Source organism: Pinus tabuliformis, chromosome 8, assembly GCF_031772625.1.
Source record: "Pinus tabuliformis cultivar Carrire ecotype Pingquan chromosome 8, CPIR1, whole genome shotgun sequence".
In the NCBI taxonomy this organism is placed as follows: Eukaryota; Viridiplantae; Streptophyta; class Pinopsida; order Pinales; family Pinaceae; genus Pinus; species Pinus tabuliformis.
This window is the reverse complement of record NC_142294.1, coordinates 621713279-621732874: the sequence shown is the minus strand read 5'-3', so window position 1 is coordinate 621732874 and position 19596 is coordinate 621713279. Positions and strand designations below refer to the sequence as shown.

Below are 19596 nucleotides of genomic sequence, written 5' to 3'. Positions count from 1 at the left end.
TTCTCCACACGGTCTCCCGCTAACGGTACCATTGTTGCCTCACATATCACTTTGTTTGAAGCCTAATTCATATGTTTGTGCATTCTACGGTCAATTGTGTCTTCACATAGCTGTACAAAATTATTTATTGCAGAAAATTTATAACACCAATCTATCGTCCAAGTTGAATTACGCAACCATCATTCCACTAGAGTTGTTGTCGATCCTACCTATATTATTAAATCGTACAACTAAAAATAGTAGAACAAATATTAGTTGTACAATTCAATTAACTCGTGAGTAATTAAAAAAATATACATTTTTCTTGTCATCGTGTTAAGGATTTGTGAGCGGGTTCATTTTCCAAAGGTTATCGTGACTATGTTGGCACAATACGAAGCCATGATTCTTACCATCCAACACATCCATTCAAACCGAATTCAACACATCCATTCAAACCGAATTCAACATCGTAAACACTATTCCAAAAATGCCACACGGGTTCTATTTTTAAGTAGTGGAATCAAAAGGTAAAAAAAATTATTAAGTCAAAGAGAATCGAAAGGTTATGAAAAAAGGGAGCTTATCTTAAGTCAAAGACTCATTAAAAAGACATAATAATAAGTAACAAAGCTAATAAGTAAAAAGACATCACAAACAGTTATCAAGTAAAGATAAATCACTCTAATCTTTGCCCTATAGATTTCTCAACATGGGATCATTAAGGTTCGCTAAGGGCATTATGAAGATCTCCACTACATTGAAGAAGTTCCTCAAGAAGTGTTCAAAGGTAGCAAGTCATTTCAAGAAAGGCATCAAGGAAGCATGGAATCTTCTATTTACTACAAAGAAGGAAGTTATCAAAACAAGGGATGAAGGTCTCTTCTCAGCGCTCACTGGCATATTCCAGGACAAGAGCATTTGGGTAATCGATAATGGTGCATCTAGACACATGACTAGTCATCACAAACAACTAAAGACATTATCAAAGGTAAAATCTTCTTACTCAGTGGAACTTGGAGATAATAAGAGTTATTCGGTAAGAGGAATTGGATCAACCTCTATAGAGCTGGAAAATGGAAAGCAACATTCATCTCAACAACATTCTATTTGTTCCAGGTTTGCATAAGAACTTACTTTCCATTTCAATTCTAGAAGATAAGGGTGATAGAGTAGCTTTCATTGATGGAAAAGTTGTAGTATGGAGTAAGAACTCAAGCATAGAGAATGCTAGAGTAATTGGTATTCGTGAAGGAAGACTTTACAGGTTGATATCTCCTCTTTCACAAGCTTTGGTTCACATTAAAATCAACCATGTGAACTCTAGCATAGAAGTTTTGACCATCTTCATTTCAAAATCCTTCCAACTCTAAGTTGTATAGTAGATGGAATCCCCAAATTGAAAGAAGATAACGAAGGAGTATGTAAGGGATGTGCATTGGGTAAGAACACCAAGAGACCATTTGGAAGTAGTGCTTCACGCTCAAAAGAAATCTTGGATCTTAATCATTCCGATGTTTGTGGCCCTTGGACTCCTAAATCACTTGGAGGTCATCTATATTATGTCACATTCACTGATGATTAGTCAAGAAAAACTTGGGTTTACTTAATGAAATCCAAGGATGAAGTATTTACCAAATTTCAAGAATTCAAAGTTGAAGTAGAGAACCTTACAGAAAGGAGAATCAAGATACTAAGGTCCAATAATGGAGGAGAATATACATCCAAGGAAATCATAGTCTTCTGCGAGGAGTTTGGGATTAAGAGAGAGCTAATAGTTCCATATAATCCTTAACAAAATAGAGTTGCAGAACGAAAGAACCGATCCATTGAAGAAAGAGTAAAAGCAATGTTGCATGATCAAGATCTACTGAAATTTCTGTGGGGAGAAACCACAAAGACAGTTCTATATATTCAAAATCGAAGTCCCCACAGGTCCCTAGATAACAGAACTCCCGAAGAAGTATTCACTGGGAGGAAACCAATTGTGGATCATCTCTGAATCTTTGGTTGTTGGACAAAAGAAAGAAGTTTGACCCTTCAAGCATGAGAGGAACATTTGTTGGCTACAATAACTCTTCTAATGCCTATAAGATCTACATAAAGGAAGGACATAGTATAGAAGTAAGTCGAGATGTTATATTTGACAAAAGCATCACATTCAAGAAATATAACTTTCTATGGACTATGATGATGAGGAACTTCCAGCATTTGAAGAAGAAGTTACCGAGGAGGAAGAAGAATCTAATCATGAAGATGGAGATCCCAGTGAACCAATTCAACCTATGGTCATCCCGAATCAAGAAAGAGACCTAACTGGATGAAGTCTACAATACTTGATGCAGAGGGTCATGGGGCAGCTCAAGGCACATTCAGGGAAAGCAAGAAGCCCAAAAGATATTTTGGGTATTCAACCTACATGAAAAAACTAATAGAGGCAGAGCCATCCACTTTTGAAGAAGTTGTCAATCATCAAGAATGGAAGGATGCCATGAATGAAGAATATCAATCTATAATGAAGAATGGAGTTTGGGAGATCGTGCCTAGGCTCGAAGACAAATCTGTGGTAACTTCCAAATGGATCTATAAGATCAAACATGCAGCAGATGGAAGTATTGACAAGTATAAGGCAAGATTTGTGGCTAGGGGTAAATCTGAACTAGAAGGCTTCGACTAAGAAGAGACATTTGCTCTGACAACAAGGTATACAACTATAGTTCGTTGGTCTCTTTGGTAGCATCGATGGGATGGAACATCCATCAAATGGATGTCAACGCTGCATTTCTAAATGGCACAATTGATGAGGAAGCCTATATAGAACAACCCTTGGGATTTGAAGTTAAAGACAGAAAGGCATACGTTTGTAGATTGAAGAAGGCATTATATGGCCTCAAGCAAGCACCAAGGTCATGGTATGCTAGGATGGATGCATACCTACAGGGATTAGGCTTCACAAAGAGTTTTGTTGATCCAAACCTTTATATTAAGGATGTTATGGGAGAACCAGTAATCATTCTTCTGTATGTAGATGATCTTCTCTTGACAGGCGTAGAAGGTCGAATTGAAGAATGCAAGAAGCAACTAGCAGCATAATTTGATATGAAGGATTTAGGGCTTATGCACTACTATTTGGGACTAGAAGTCTAACAAGGACCCTATGAGATCTATCTAGCTCAAGGAAAGTATGTGATCAAGAAGTTGAACAAGTTTGACATGATGGATTGCCAACCAATGACAACCTAGATGGTCACAAACCTGAAAAGACTAAGGAGTTTTAAATCAAGCCTTGTGGATCCTTCTAGGTATAGACAATTGTTTGGCTCATTGACGTACTTGGTGAATACTCGACCAGACATATGCTTTGTAGTAAATGTTCTCAGTCAATTCCAAGTGGAGTCAAAGCATGATCATTGAATAACAGCAAAACATATTCTGAGATATCTGCAAGGAACCATCCACTACTGCCTCGAGTACGATAGGAGGAATGATGTCCACCCGATTGGAGATACAAATTCCGACTGGGGAGGTAGTGAGAAAGATGGAAGGAGCACTACATGAGGATGTTTCAGTTTGGGATCCTCCATGATCTCATGGATGAACCAAAAGCAAGATACAATTGGTTTAAGTAGTGTTGAGGCAGAGTATATTGCATCCTGTGAAGTAAACAGAGAAGCATTCTGGTTGAGGAAGCTGCTATCTGACCTATTTGAAGGACCAATGGACCCTACAATGATACATTGTGATAACACCAATTGTATACAATTGTCTGAAGACCCAGTGTTTCATGGAAAGACAAAGCATATCAACAACAAGTATCACTACATTCGGAAGCTAGTACAAGATGGTGTGTTGCAGCTACAGTATATCTCCATCGATGAGAAGGTAGTTGACATATTGATAAAATCTCTTCCTAATAAGAAGCTTGTGTATTTGAGAGACAAGCTTGGTTTGGTTGATGTATCCTCCCTAGTTGAGAGGGGAAGATAGGCACATCATTCTTGATTTCACTTGAGAAGATAGAATGGAGGATTAGGTAAGCATCTGGCATCTGATACTCTTTGAGGATGAGGTAAGGCATCCAAGATGAGAGTAGTCATGGACCGATATTCTTTGAGGACTAGCTATCCAAGATAAGAATAGTCCAAAGAAGGTCATACTCTGTGAAAACCCAGGTGGAGTATGTACCTTGAGAGACAATGATGATGGTGTCTATAAATCATTGGTCTCGCCAGCGTTGTGCTCTAATCTTGAGGAGAGATAGAGTTGTTATTCAAGGCCTTGCTATGTGAAAATGTTAGTTGGTATGATGCTAAACAAATGGATTACCAATCCGACTCTTCTTATGAGATCTCTTCATATTGACAATGTCCATGTACCATTTATGAATACCTCCCTAATTAAGAGGGAGTGTTGAAAAATGTGTAAGTAGGTTCGGTCTTCAAAAATATGAAATGTACTTTTGATTCTTGTAAATTGTAAAATCAAAGAAAATTATTATTATTATTTTTCGAGCATGGGTTTCATGCTCAAGCTCTTTTATTTTATAGGTCAAGCACCCATTGAGTGCTTCTAGGGTTTGTCCTAGGTCAAGAAGTCAAAAGAGTCATTGTCATAAGTTGAAGACCCCATTTGGCACATTGTAACTTGTAAAGAAAATTATTTTTGTCAATAAAAGTGTCTAAATACCCTCCAAGACCAAGTCGGCATGGCAGTTGGCAAATCGGCCTAAAAGGAAGAGCCACGTCCACCTTAAAGAGCCTATATATAGGAGGAAACTCATCCTCCTTCAGAGACATTCATTCATCATTGATTCTAGCGAAGGAGGAAGAAGAAGGCAGTGAAGAAGGAAGAGGACGAAGAAAACTTTTGTTTGGGCTATTTCTTTCTCACACGTGCTAAGGAGGACTAGGGTTTCTACAGCAGATCTAGGGTTTCTATCTACAAGTTCGATCTTGGAGAAAAGAAGGCAAGAATGTCAAGCGAAGGTCACCAAGGGTCATCCTCAAGCTCCAGAAGTCAGAGAAAGGCAAGCAAAGGTCAAAGAAAGGCTCAAAAGGCAAATTGAGGCTCACACGTGTGGCAGCAACAACTGTTGGGGGGGCTGAAAATTTTAGATCTGCAATGAAGGTCGAAATTCTGCAGTTGGAGGTCGAAGAAGTTCTACTGGAAGAGATTTGACTAAGTTTGACTAGATCAAGGTTAGCACATCATCCGGAGAGGTTGGTCTTGGTCTTGGAGGGTATTGGTTTCAATCTTAAGGTCTTGGAATTCGTCAATTGAAGAACCTATAAGGAAGAGAAGAGATTTGTGGGTTTTCCTCTCAAGTGGAAAAGTTTTGGCCCTGGCTTGCAGCCTATATTTTGGGTTCCTGTTCTTCTTGTTTTTTGTAGTTGTTTGATGATACACACACATAATAATAAATTACAAAGCTAATGAGTAAAAAAGACATCACAACCAGTTATCAAGTAAAGAGAAATCACTCTAATCTTTTCCCTATAGATTTCTCAACATGTCCCTCCAATTGACGCTGGTAAATAAGGTGTTGGAGCGCCCTTCAAGTTGGAGACTGTAAACCAGGTCATTGCAGCATCCTTCCAGTTGGAGCTGGTAAATAGGGTGTTGGAGCATCCTTCAGGTTGGAGCCTTTAAACTAGGGCAATGGAGTGTCCTTCTAGTTGGAGTTGGTAAACCAAGGGGTTGGAGCCTTCTTCAATTGGCGCTGGAAATCTTAGAAGTTCGAGCTTCTTAATTGATGTAAATTATTGAAGACAAAATTTAAGAAGCGTTCGTTGGCTTTTCTCCCAGAAGGGTTTACACCTAAAAATCTTGGTGTACTATCTTGATGTCATGCATTGTTGAATGGTGTTGTTTTCTGATGTGATGTTGATTTATTTTTTAACTAATGCTATTCTTAATTTGAATGCTCTGAAGATTAAAATTAATTGATTGAAGAGAAATACTGATTCACCCCCCTCTCAGTGTTTCCAACAACTATGCATTTGTTTCAAACTCTTCAAATTTGTGTCATTGTTTTATGTGTGCCATTGTGCTGCAAGGATCTAGTCTTTTTATTCTGTGCAATTAATCTGAATTGTTCCCTCACTTAACAAGCACATTCATGTTGTTTCATTCACTTAACCACTGTAGTAAATTGGTTAATAAATCTGACCTTAACCCTTGTTATTTAATTTGTGAATTTACCACTGTTCTTGAGTGCATACAGGCACTTAGGGGCAGCTTAAGTGTTTTTGTTTAGGTCTGATTATACATGCAAATTTTACTAATTAGTGAATAGCGAACACATCCTAGCGCACCCCCCTGAGACTGGAAAAGCACCAGTCCAAATGGAGAGGTAGCTAGTGGTGACAGCATTAGTCATCTACAGTTTTCTCATAGATCCGTTCATCCTTCTTATGTGCAGATTTCTGCATTAACCCAGTAAGACAAAAGGTCAATTCTATATCAGTGTTACTTGGGAGCGGGAGCGACATTTCCAGAAGCTCCCAGTTTGGGAGTGAATCCCAGAGCGTTTTTTATATAATATATATATTTTTTATAATTTTTATATTTTGATACATATATGTCAACAAAAACATGTAGAATAATGAATTAGATATAAAAAACATTAAAAAAAAAAAAAACATAGATTGAACCATATAACAACAATCATCTAGAAGTTATAATCTTCATCAACCATGTCCACAAGTTAGTAACATATTAACATACAACATATTGAGTCTCATGATTCATCAATCTTAAAGTTTCAAGCTTCCAAAATTCAATATATAACATTTATCATCATTGATCACCAAAGTTGTACTTGTAAGCTAAAAGTAACCATTACAATAAATAATATCTAACATGAAATGAAATGTTATAAAATGAAATGAAATGAAACAACTTTCAACTTTCATGAAGCATCATATTCATAATTCATTACTAATGAGTTATAACTGCCGACTTCAAACTTAAATTGTCATATATTGTTTAAAAGAATATCATAATAAATATGAAAGAGTCAATAGTTATAAAAACTACTAGAAACTAGAAAAGAGAAGTAAATCTATTCTCTTTCTTATGCTTGGGCCTCTTGCCACCACGAGAAATGTCTAATTTTTTTGTCTTGTTGGAAAATCAGGATCTTTGTCATTAATATCACCCTCTAAGCATTAATATCCAGAGGTATCTTTGTCATTACCTCTGTATCTGTATAGGGATCTTTGTCATTAATATCACCCTCTAAGCATTAACATAAGATAGAAAAAGCATAGCATGTCAAGTCAAGATTTTGTTTGAGTGATGCGTACATTTTTAGGAGGGTCATGATAGCGGAGTTCGACAACCAATGTCACTAACATCAAGGTACGTAGAGGGATTGGTGCTCTTGATTAAATACGAGCTCCATACCCTAATACATGACAAAATTCAATGGAAACATTGCAATCCCCCAATCCTAAAATCCTGAAAAACTGATAAGTCTGCTAGATTTTGAATGAAATCTAAAATTCTACTTTATCCATATGAAATCCAATGAGGCCGGAACCACTCTCAAACATCCTGAGTCATTTCATGGTAATGTTAAAAATTCAAGTAAAAGTGACATTTTCATTCTCCTTCTCATTGTCTTTAATCTTCATTAAAGTAAAAGGATGAAAATAAAGATTAAGGAGAATGAGAATGTCACTTTTACTTTAAGAATTTAACATTACCATGAATAGCATATCAATACTAGGGCCATAGACTTGATCATTAAGCTGCCCCACTCAAAAATTATTTGTTTCTTTCAAAAAAAATTGCATTTTGAACATTACTACAAAAAAAAAAATTGCAAAAAAGGCAAAACGCTCCTGAAAAGGCAAGGAGCGAAAAAAAAATTTAGGGAGCGCACTCCCAACTGGAGCACAGATTGGGAGCGGGATCGAGCGGGGGGGCACTCTGAAGCGAACAAAGTTCCTTCTATAAATTAATTACTCCAAAAAACTTGGAATATAAATATATCCATGAGGATACAAATATTATATATTAAATATGAAATAAGAATAAGAATGAATGAGAATCATTTACAATGAGAATGAGAGGCTTGCTTATATATCAAGCAAGTGTCTCTTCATGAAGAGTCATGTCTCATTTAGACATGCCTCTTCAACCTAATTACTACTTAACTAGTTATTATTTATGATTATTATCATTTACATTATATTTATATTATTTATATATTTTTATTTGTTACATTGCCTCCTTCCTCAAAAAGCTTTGTCCTCAAAGCTTGTCGATGAAAAAAGGTTTGATCTCTTTTTCGGGTTTGAAAGTCTTTCTCTCTTGGAACAGTCATCTTCGTCGATACAAGCTGATATGATCTTCTTAGTGACAAACAAAATTGACGCACTGAGAAGGGATCAAAACATCCCAGATTGATTTTCTGTATAGTATTCTGATCACTGGAATTTTGGAACGACTTGTCAGCGTAAGACGAGATGGATGTTACGTCATTGTTCTCTGAAACATTAATTTGTTGTCTTTGGTTTGAATTGTCCTGATACGTAGCTTGGTTGATTTGTCTACTCTCGTGATTCGGATCCGATATAAAGTTTTTAGATTTTCTTTTGGTGAGGATGTTGTTGAATCGGTTATGGAACATTCACTTCGGATGTCCATTGTCTGAACTGCAACATCTAAGTGTGTCGTTTCTTCAACTGACTTGTCTTCTTGAGTTGTCATATTCACTGGATTGGTATTTGTTCCCTTATTTTCAACTTGAACTATTGTGACTGGAGATTTCGATACTTCTTCTTGAGTGACTTGTTCCAACTTATCTTTTAATGCTTTCTTATCCTCCTTAAGTTTCTTAGTTTGATTGAGCAGACTTTGATTATGGTTTCTCAGACGTAAAAAAATTTCGGTTTTTAATTTATCAGTCTTATTTTCAATGTTTTGAATTTTAAGATTTTCATCTTTTAGATCTTTGATTTGTTCTAATAAATTTTTATTAAGGTTCTTTGAATGCAAAGCTTCCTCTTCTTGTTCTGATAAGTGCTTCTTGAGTTCTTTCTTTGTGACCTTAGCCTTCTTCACTTGCGCAAGTAATTTTTCGACATGGTCCTTGAGACGAGAATTTTCTTCGTCCTTTTCCATTATTTCTTTGTAATGCATATCCACAAGTCCAGCATATTGTTGCTTAAGTATTGTGATTTCTTGTTTTACATCTCTTTGGAATTGTTTTTGTTCATTTCTTAGAGATTCCATTTTTTTCACTTCTTTTATCTTCCGTTTTCTTTTTCTCTTTCAACATATATATATATATATATATATATATATATATATATATATATATATTTTAATTTTTATATGTTATATTCTCTCTCCTCTTTCTTCTTTTTCCTTTTTTTTTACTCTCTTTTTATATAATTTCTAATATATATATATATATATTTCAAATATTCTCTTCTTCTTCTTTTTTTCACTCTTTTAATAAAGAATTTTATATAATAATAATTTTTTTTATATATATAATTATAAATTATATATATTATATAATTTTAATTTATATATATTATAAAATTATAATTATATAAAATTTATATATACTTTTTTGAGACCCACTTTTCCTTTTATATGTAACTATATAAGGCTTATATAGTATCCTTTTTTATAATTATAATAATATTTTTTTTCTCAGAAAATTTGGATGAGACGTGACTCTTGGTACGGCCACAATCTTTAGATTTGAACAATTAAAATTATTTAGATCACACCTTTTTCCTCCAATGTTATCAAAGTATCTTTTACTTTTAAAATACCACGGGCAATTACCATGGGTTGTTTCTAAAACCTCCACCTAAAAAGTTTTAAATATCACTTGGTATGAGATTTTGCAACCCTTTTGTTTTTTATTTTACTTTTAAAATACCATGGGCTATTACCATGGGTTGTTTTTAAAACCTCCTGTAAAAAGTAATATTTACCTTTCACGTAAGATCTTTTGTATTTAAAATTATTTAGATCACACCTTTTTTCTCCAATGTTATCAAAGTATCTTTTACTTTTAAAATACCATGGGTTGTTTCTAAAACCACGGGCTTCTCCACCTAAAAAGTTTTAAATATCACTTGGTATGAGATTTTGTATCCCTTTTGTTTTTTATTTTACTTTTAAAATACCATGGGCTATTACCATGGGTTGTTTTTAAAACCTTCTGTAAAAAGTATATTTGTAATATTTACCTTTCACGTAAGATCTTTTGTATCCCTGCTTTTTCTTTAACTTTTAAAATACTATGGGCTATTACCATGGGTTGTTTTTAAAACCTCCTTAAAATGTTCTCCACGTAAAAAGTAAAACCTATTCCTTTTGCTTTTTTGTTTTTTTTTAACTTTTTAAAATACCATGGGCAATTACCATGGGTTGTTTTTAAAACCACCAGCTTTTCCACGTAAAAAGTTTTAAATATACTTGATATGAGATTTTGTATCCGTTTTGTTTTTTCTTTTACTTTTTTCCTTCTTATTTTTTTTTATTTTATTTACTTATATATATATATATTGGTTAATTTTTATTTTTTTTATGGCCAAGGGCCTAGAAAAACGGAGAAAAGGAGAAACTCCCAAATTCTGAGCAAAATGCTTCAATTGTACGGCAACAAGGTTGACGAATTTGGATAGCCAAGAACCTAGATATGAGAACGAGCTCTGTGCACCGGTTAAGCAACCTAGAGAACCGAACTGCTCTGATACCAAATGAAGTGAACAAAGTTCCTTCTATAAATTAATTACTCCAAAAGACTTGGAATATAAATATATCCATGAGGATACAAATATTATATATTAAATATGAAATAAGAATAAGAATGAATGAGAATCATTTACAATGAGAATGAGAGGCTTGCTTATATATCAAGCGTCTCTTCATGAAGAGTCATGTCTCATTTAGACATGCCTCTTCAACCTAATTACTACTTAACTAATTATTATTTATGATTATTATCATTTACATTATATTTACATTAATTATATATTTTATTTGTTACACGCTCCCCCACAACACTGTTCTATATCAACATGAACTCCTTCCATAACTCTATTGGAATGAATATAATGTTCAATTTTAGTCATTAAAAGAGCAGAAAGCATCCAAATGAACTGCAATCACTAGTATTTGAAGTTTGTTACAAAGTGCAATTTTCTGAGAACGACATTTGGTTGCTGAAGAGCAAGTGGAGTAGTTTGTACCTTGAACAAGCTTTAATATTGCAGCTGTGATAAAAATACTCAAGATCTTTTTAAAAACAACTTGATTAAAGATTCCAGTTGACTGGCTCGATCCATTCCAGGAAAGAATTATCATTACCTACAGATCCAAAAGATCAAACATTCAGTTGATAAAAAATGGCGAAGTGCATATACAATACAAGATTCTTTGGAATAGAAAAACAAGGATTTCATACGTACCTGTAAAGACAAAATATGGAAGGTCCACATTCGATCAAAGCTTCTAAGAATGTGCCAGAAGGAACGGATTTCAACAAAGTTCGTCTTGCCCAGCCATCTGTTTCTATCAGTTAAAGGCTTCTGCAATATGCAAAGCACTAACTCTTATAAAGGGCAAAACAGACTAATTGACAGTTAAACACAGATCACTGAATGCACAAAAACATAGATGATGTCCATATAAATTTCATGATCTGAATTTTCCAAGCAGCACACAGACAAGGATGCAAATGGATTCTACTAGCAAATACTCTTCTCCTTTTTTTGCACAAAGAACAGGGAACAAATGTACACATTTAGTATGACAGTGTTTCTTTCTTCTTCCATGGACACAAGAATCTATCCATATCAATTTTGCCTTTTGGAGAAATGAAATAGGATCCTGAGAGTACCATGAATATATAGACACAAAGATAGCAAGACCTTTCCAAGTATTCCTTGAATGCAATTGTGTCTAGTTAAACAAAACAGACTAATTGACAGCTAAACACAAGATCACTGAATGCACAAAAACATGGATGTTGTCCATATACATTTCATGATCTGATTTTTCCAAGTAGCACACATACAAGGATGCAAATGGATTCTACTTGCAAATACTCCTCTTTCTTTTTTTGCACAGAGAACAGGGAACAAATGTACACATTTAGTTGGTCAGTGTTTCTTTCTTCTTCAATGGACACATAACCTATCTATATCAATTTTGTATTTAGGAAAAATGAATAGGATCCTGGAAGTAACATGAATATATTGATACAAAGATATGGATAGCAGCTTACCAGGACTTTTCTAAGTATTTCTTGAATGCAATTTTGTGTCTAGTGAAACAAATTATGACTACCTCAACAGCATGCTTCAGGTAGATAGCTTTAGAGACTAAAATTACAAGGAATCAAATGCCGACAACTAAAGGCAGATTGTTAAAATTCAACAGAGTCAAGACCGGACGCCGAGACTGTATATCTACAAGTATATACCAAGTATTAGGAAACAAGTTAAAGAATCCATGCATAAACCTAGGAAGCAAAGTGGAAGTAAGCAAGGGATTTAAAAATTTATTCACCAATGGAAATTTGAGTATTACCTCTAGAAATATTGTTAGTGAATGAAGATATGAACAAAAATATGTCTCCAATTGTCCCTGTTATATAATTTTGGACATGCCCTACAACAAAACCATTGCCACTCACTCAACAAAGAGTCACCTAAGCAACCTGTCCTCTTCACATTAGCTCAGCTCACCTCTGGCTCCAGGAGGTATCCCTAGTAGGATTACAAAAGCTAAGCAATGAAGCACATGATGAAGTGAGAGTAGCTTTAGTAAAACAATCTTTTGGAGGTTCTTATGGCTTTAAAAAATGTAGTGGAAGGAAGTAGAGATTAGTGCCCAATCCAACAAGGGAAATTGAATAGAGGTGAATCAAATGGGACTTATGGAGTCAGGAAGGAAACCCCTCTTAAGAATTTGTCTATTTCATTTGAAGGATTAGATGTAAGAGATTAGATCCAACAAGGGCAAAAAATCTCTGCAATCAAGATTACCAATAAAGAGCAAGGCCTGTTGGAATTTCTAAGTTTAACCCATTAGAAATTCTTCCTGTACTATCTGATTTATTTCTTCCTACTTGTTCAATTACTTAACAAGTTATTTACCATGTAAATACTGAAAATAAATACAAGTACAGTATCAACACATACAGATCATCAACTGAAAGTAAACAAGCACACAAGTGACACCGTTGTTTTTGGACTAATGTCCCCGAAAAAACCCAATGCGGGAAAACTGGTGCAGCTATTCAGAGGGTTTTATTATTATGCAGTTTCAAAATACAACCTGGGTGCCAGAAATGGCTCACCCAATAGAGAATGCCCTCAGCAGTAGTACCTCTCAGTCGGAGACAGATATTCCGGCTAAAACACTGGATGAACGATCCCACAGCAACAATGCAACTTCTGCTGCTCTATGTCACTCTGATAGGGACTGCGTCACCCTATCCGGCTCTCCAGCTCTCAGTCTATCCCACAAAATGCTCCCAGCACTGCCTCTAGGCCATGCGTCAGCCTCTCTGGCCCAGCGTCAGCCTCTCTGGGCTCTGCGTCAGCTTCTAGAGCCTCTGCGTCAGCCCTTGGACCCTCTGCGTCTCACACGTTGGCCCTCTCTGGCTCTGCGCAGCTCCTGGCTGCCTCTGCATGGCCTCTAGCTGGCTTTGCGTCCCTCTCCCAGCTCTGCGCTGATCCTCCTGGTACTAACTCTGCCTCTCTACTATGTATTCACTGCCCCTCAGCTGCAACTCAGATCACTCACTCAATTTCCTCAGCAAACCCTGCCCCAGAAAATCGAGTTCTTGATCTCTCTTGGTGTGTTCTCCAACTGACCCTCAAGCCTCCTCTTATACTTTTCTCGTTGGTCCATCAACGGCCGAGATTAAATCTCTAATCAACGGCTAAGATTAGATTTGGCTTGATCCATGACTTTTGGACCATTCTAACCCAGTTTTATATTAATACCCATTAATATTTTATTTTTCTTAAGTTTAGACTTAGGAACTCCATTAAAAATATTAATTATTTTAATATCTCCCAAACCGGTTAGATTCTGCCCAAACCCTTTATGGTCTTGGAGATCTCATGTGCTTTAGCCTCTCCACCAATTTTCGTGGCTAGAGCACATCTGATGCTACCTCAAATCAACAGGCCCTACAAAAATAGGTCCTCAAGGAGCAACCTTCACCAACAAGATCAACTATAGCTTGATAGACATAATCAATACCTCTTGCCAGGGTTCCAAGATGGGTAGAGAGAGAAAGGCACCAAATAATTACCAAACCAATAGAGAAGGAGAAAAGTTACCCCAAAACATCTTCCCTCAAATGATAGAAGCAAGGCTGCTTGGAAACGGAAGTGGGAGCAGGAGCGGAAGCAACAATTTTCAAAAGCTTCTAGGCCACGTGTGTTTTCAGGAGCGTTTTTTTATAATATATATATTTTAATATGTTTCGATGCATATATGTCAACAAAAGCATGTGGAATGATGCATTAGTTATAAAAAGCATTAAAACATGGATTAAACCATATAACATCAATCATCTAGTAGTTATAGTCTTCATCAACCACAGGTCCACAACATCTCAATTCTCATCACCCTTCAAGTTTCAAAGTCTCAAAATTCAATATATAACATTTGTCATCACTAAAGTTGTACTTGTAACCATTACCAAATTATAACAAAGAATATCAAACATGAAATGAAACGTTTCATGAAGCATCATATTCATAATTCATTACCAATGAGTTACAACTGCCAGCTTCAAACTTCAAACTTAAATTGTCATATATTGTTTACAAAAAATACCATAATAAATATGAAAGAGTCAATAGTTATAAAAAGTACTAGAAACTAGAAAAGACAAGTAAATCTACTATCTACTAAAAAAAATTCTTGCCACGAGAAATTTCTAATTTCTTTTCTCATGATCTATGAATAATGGCAGTCTCCTCCCGCATAGTCTAAATCTGCAATGCTCGTGAACCCTATCTAGAACTAGAAGGCACATGACCTCCACACAGTGTTGCAAATAGAGGTGGTGGCAAAGATGGTGCAACTTGAGCCCTAGTAGTGGATAGGGGTGGCATTGTTGATAATATTGTTGTTGTTGCTTGATGACTATCATCCTCAATGTCCAAAAGTTCTACTTCCAACTATTCTAAACGTAAGGCTCCATCCTCCAAATTATCCTCCTTCGAGTTGTTGTCCCAAATGATATATGCTCTATTAAATCGAGCCCGCTCACAATAATGTGTCAACAACCTCAAATTGTAGTATACATAAACCAAGCTTTCTACCCGGTTTTCATTGAGGCAGTTTCTTTTGACATTGTGGATGAAGTTATAGGTGCTCCAACACCTCTTTGCAGAAGAAGTATTAACCACCTATGAAAGCAATTTAACTGCCAATTTCGCCAAAGGTCCCCCGGAGCCATATATGTTCCACCATTCAATAGGATCCAATCTATCTCTATCATCAATTGCATGCAAAGTACCAAACGTTCCACTTTGACTAAAGTACTTGCTTAATTATCCACACAATCTAGCACACCCCTCCCAATCAGGGACCAGCTTGTCTAATGGTAGCATGTAATCATTTTGTACCTCTGGATCTATATGGGGTTTTCTCCTAAACCCACCCCCATGTGCAGGTTTGGCCAACCAAGATGGAGAGTAGTATTTTGGCGTAAGGACATACGCTAAGGCATGGAGTGGAACATTAATATTATCCCACCTTTTGACCACATGTTTGTGAATATGATCATACAAGATGGCATCTTTCAGCTGAACAATAACTTTGACTTTCCCTAGCATGCCATCCATCTGCTTGTACACCTCCTAATCATCGACGAATATGTATCTGCAAAACAAAACATGTTATAAATGGGCTTGGTGAACTGCAAAACATACTTCACACTTTCCCAAAACTGACCATCAAGAACAGTGTCCTCCACCTCTTGAAAATCTTCACTATCAGATGCGGTTGCAACCTTGTCCTTTAATACCTGCCATGATTCACTTGATACCATGCTAGCCAATGCCTCTCTTACCTTCAAAAGGTACTTAAAGGTGAGGTAATAGCTAGCAAATCTAGTCTTTGCAATATTCAATAGCTCCAACCTTGAGTGACTGCGGAAAACACCATAGGCATTGCTATGATTGGTAATAAATATTATCATGTATTTGCCTCTCTTATACAATGAACCAATCCATTTGTATTCAGGTTCCTTTATCTTAATAATGTCATGCATCAAAAGGTTCATTGTGTGAACCAAACACCTAGACCAAAATATGTTGGGGTGTCTATCCCCAATGATTTCTCTCGTTGCCTTACAATTAGAAGCATTACCAATAATGAATGGCCCAATAGTTTCCATTTTTTGAATTAAAGGTTCTAAAAAGTTGATGTCAGTCATGAGATGAAAGGAAGACTACATCAGTAGCAAATACACCAAGAACACTCATCAATGGCTTGCCTTTTACAATTGTCCAACCATCAGATACAATGGATACTCGATATTCATTCCAAGCATTTGTGAATTTACCCAAAGCATTTTTATTTTGGATTTTTCCCGATCAAGTCCCATGGTTCTAGCTTTGTCATTCCAGGGGTTCTTGTATCCTTTAGGGGCATCATTGATGGAGGTAAGCATTTCATGCCAATAAGCTAAGCGAAGAACATTGAACGGTATGCCACATGTAAAGAGAAATTGGTTAACTTTTGCATCTACGTCATCCCTACAACCTAGATGAAGGAGTTCCAATAGTGTTTTATGCCTTAAAGAGATGTCTGTGCCTACGACTGTGAATCCACTACCATGGGTGGACGTTGATGGAGTTCTTGTTTAACCACTAAGTGCTCTATGTGTGATAGTGGTCTCATGTTCAGCCTTTGATCTTATTTATTTGTATTTTGTTTCCTCCTCTTCCCTTATATATTTGTTTCTCTGTTGTGTTGGTACATTTTCACAGGTTTTGATTCCTATTGGCTTATTTCCATCCCATGGCCTTTTCCCATGCTTTCCCGCACAAATATATGAACCTATGGAAGTATATTTGCAATGGGGGCTTATAAATTTAGTGGTTCCACCCCCCCTTCCTTCCTCCAAGCCTTTTAACATATTTCCACCAATGTTTTTAAAACCGGAACCGGTGACTGGACCGGTCCACCTAATGAACCGGTTTACCGACCGGAACCGGTCTAACCGGGACTGGTTTGGTCTAAACGACCCGGTTTTAAAAAAATACATTAAATCAGTGTTGCGGGGGAGCGCCCCCCCCCCCCCCTTCGAACCCGCTCCCGAAGCGCGCTCCGGGCGGGAGCGGGTCGGGAGCACGCTCCCGTAAAAAAATTTGCGCTCCCTGGTCTGTTAGGGAGCGATTCAGGGAGCGATCGCTCCCGCGCTCCCGGAGCGTTTTTTAATGCCCGGGAGCGATCGGGGAGCGATCGCTCCCTGATCGCTCCCGGGCATTAAAAAACGCTCCGGGAGCGGTTCGGCGGAAAAAAAATCCGCCGGACCCGAAATTTCCAAAAATTTTAGAAAAATTTTTTTATTTTATAAGCCCAATGGGCCAAAAAAATTTCATTTCAACTTCATTGAGCAAGAGATTGAGAGTTGGAGCAAGAGCAAAGGAGCAAGGAGCAAGAGCTGAGGAGCAAGGAGCCAGAGCTGAGGAGCGAGGAGCAAGTGCCAAGGAGCGAGGAGCAAGCCTGCAGAGGTAAGTAACTTAATCATTTAGTTAGTTTCGCTGGTTAGGTAGTTAATTTGGTTAGTTTAATTTAGCTGTTTGAGTTTAAAGATCATGTATTTAAATTAAATTAATAAATTAAATGAATTAATCCCAATAAACTAAATTAATTTGCAGATTCAAGACTCAAACCCTACAAACATCAAACACCATGGACCTGGGGATATTTATTGGCATTTTCCTCTTCCTGGTCCCTTTTATGGTTATTATGGTGGTGGAGAGTAGGAAACGGAGGGGGCCTGAAACTGAAGAGGTGGATGAAGAAGCCGGAGGAAGTCAAATGGATGAAAACCCCAGTGAGGAGGAGATGGAGGAGGGTGAACATGACCCTCAAAAAACTAAACAAGACCAAACTCCATTGTGGAAATATGTTCAAAGGGCTGAAACAGGGAGAGGGGGTGGAACCACTAAATTTCATTGCCCCCATTGCAACACTGATTACACAGGCTCATACACCCGTGCTAAAAGACACCTCTGCGGGGAAAGGCCATGGGATGGAGAGAAACAAATAGGAATCAAAACTTGTGCAGCGGTGTCAACAGCAGATAGAGCCAAATACATAAAGGAAGAGGAGGACGCCCAATACAGAACAAAAAGATCAAGGGGTTTCTTTGAACCAATCTCACCATCACAAAGAACTCCTTCAGCATCCTCCCAAGGCAGTGGATATGGACATGGAGGCTCAGGGTCATCATCTTTAAGGCGTAGAACCATATCAGATTTCCTTGATGAGGGGTGTAGGAATGATGTGGATTCAAAAGTTTACAGGTTCCTCTATGCATGTGGGATACCATTCAATGTTCTACGCTCACCTTATTGGCACGAAATGGTTTCTGCCATAAATGATGCCCCTAAAGGATACAAGAGCCCTGGGTATGACAAGGCAAGAACTGTTGGCCTTGATCATGAAAAAGCAAAAATATCACATTCTTTGAATAAAATGACAAGTTCTTGGACTGACAATGGGGTGTCCATTGTATCTGATGGATGGACAAATGTAAAAGGCAAGCCATTGATAAGTGTTCTTGTTGTGTCTCGAAGTGGTCCCATCTTTCTAGCTGCACATGATTACTCAGACAAGTTCAAGACCGCTATCAACATTGCAGAAGCATTGCTTGAAACAATTGAGCGCATTGGCCCATACAATGTCATCCAAGTCATCACTGATAATGCTCCTAATTGTAAGGCAGCGGGAGCAATTATTGAGGATAAATACCCAAACATATTTTGGTCTGGATGTTTGGTTCACACATTGAACCTTCTGTTGCATGATATTGTCAAAAACAAAAATGAACAATACCAATGGATTGGTGATTTGTACAAGAAAGGAAAAAAAATGATAAAATTTATTACAAATCATAGCAATACCCATGGCCTTTCCCGCAGTCACCAGAGATTGGAGTTGCTGAAGATTGCGAGGACTAGATTTGGTAGCTATTACCTCACCTTCAGGCGCCTTTTGAAGGTAAGAGAGGCATTAGCTAGCATGGTATCAAGTCCACATTGGCAGGTGTTAAAGGAAAGGGCTACAAATGTAGCTGACATGGCAGGTTTTGAAACGGTGGAGGAGGCCGCTCTTGATGGGCAGTTTTGGACAACTGTGAGACAGGTATTGGATTTCACCAAGCCAATTTATAACATGATTCGGTTTGCAGATACAGACAAACCAGTGATTGGTGAGGTGTATGAGCAAATGGATACCATGTTGGGGGAAATAAAAGACATTGTTCATAATAAAGATCCCAACTTGTACAAACTGATTCATGATTGTGTGTGTGAACGGTGGAATAGGCTTAACCTTCCACTACATTGCTTGGCGTATATCCTTACGCCAAAATAC

The 19596-nt window shown here is 37.0% G+C and overlaps 1 protein-coding gene across 1 annotated transcript in view; it reads right to left on the bottom strand.

Moving 5' to 3' along the window:
• Nucleotides 1–19596, bottom strand: part of LOC149237038 (callose synthase 3-like) — a 305860-nt gene that overhangs the window by 116629 nt on the left and 169635 nt on the right. The window contains exons 14-15 of the mRNA XM_089372560.1: nt 11424–11543; nt 11205–11322 (exon numbers count right to left, since the gene is read on the bottom strand). Coding sequence (XP_089228686.1) covers nt 11205–11322; nt 11424–11543 — 238 coding nt within the window. The remainder of the gene's footprint in view (nt 1–11204; nt 11323–11423; nt 11544–19596) is intronic.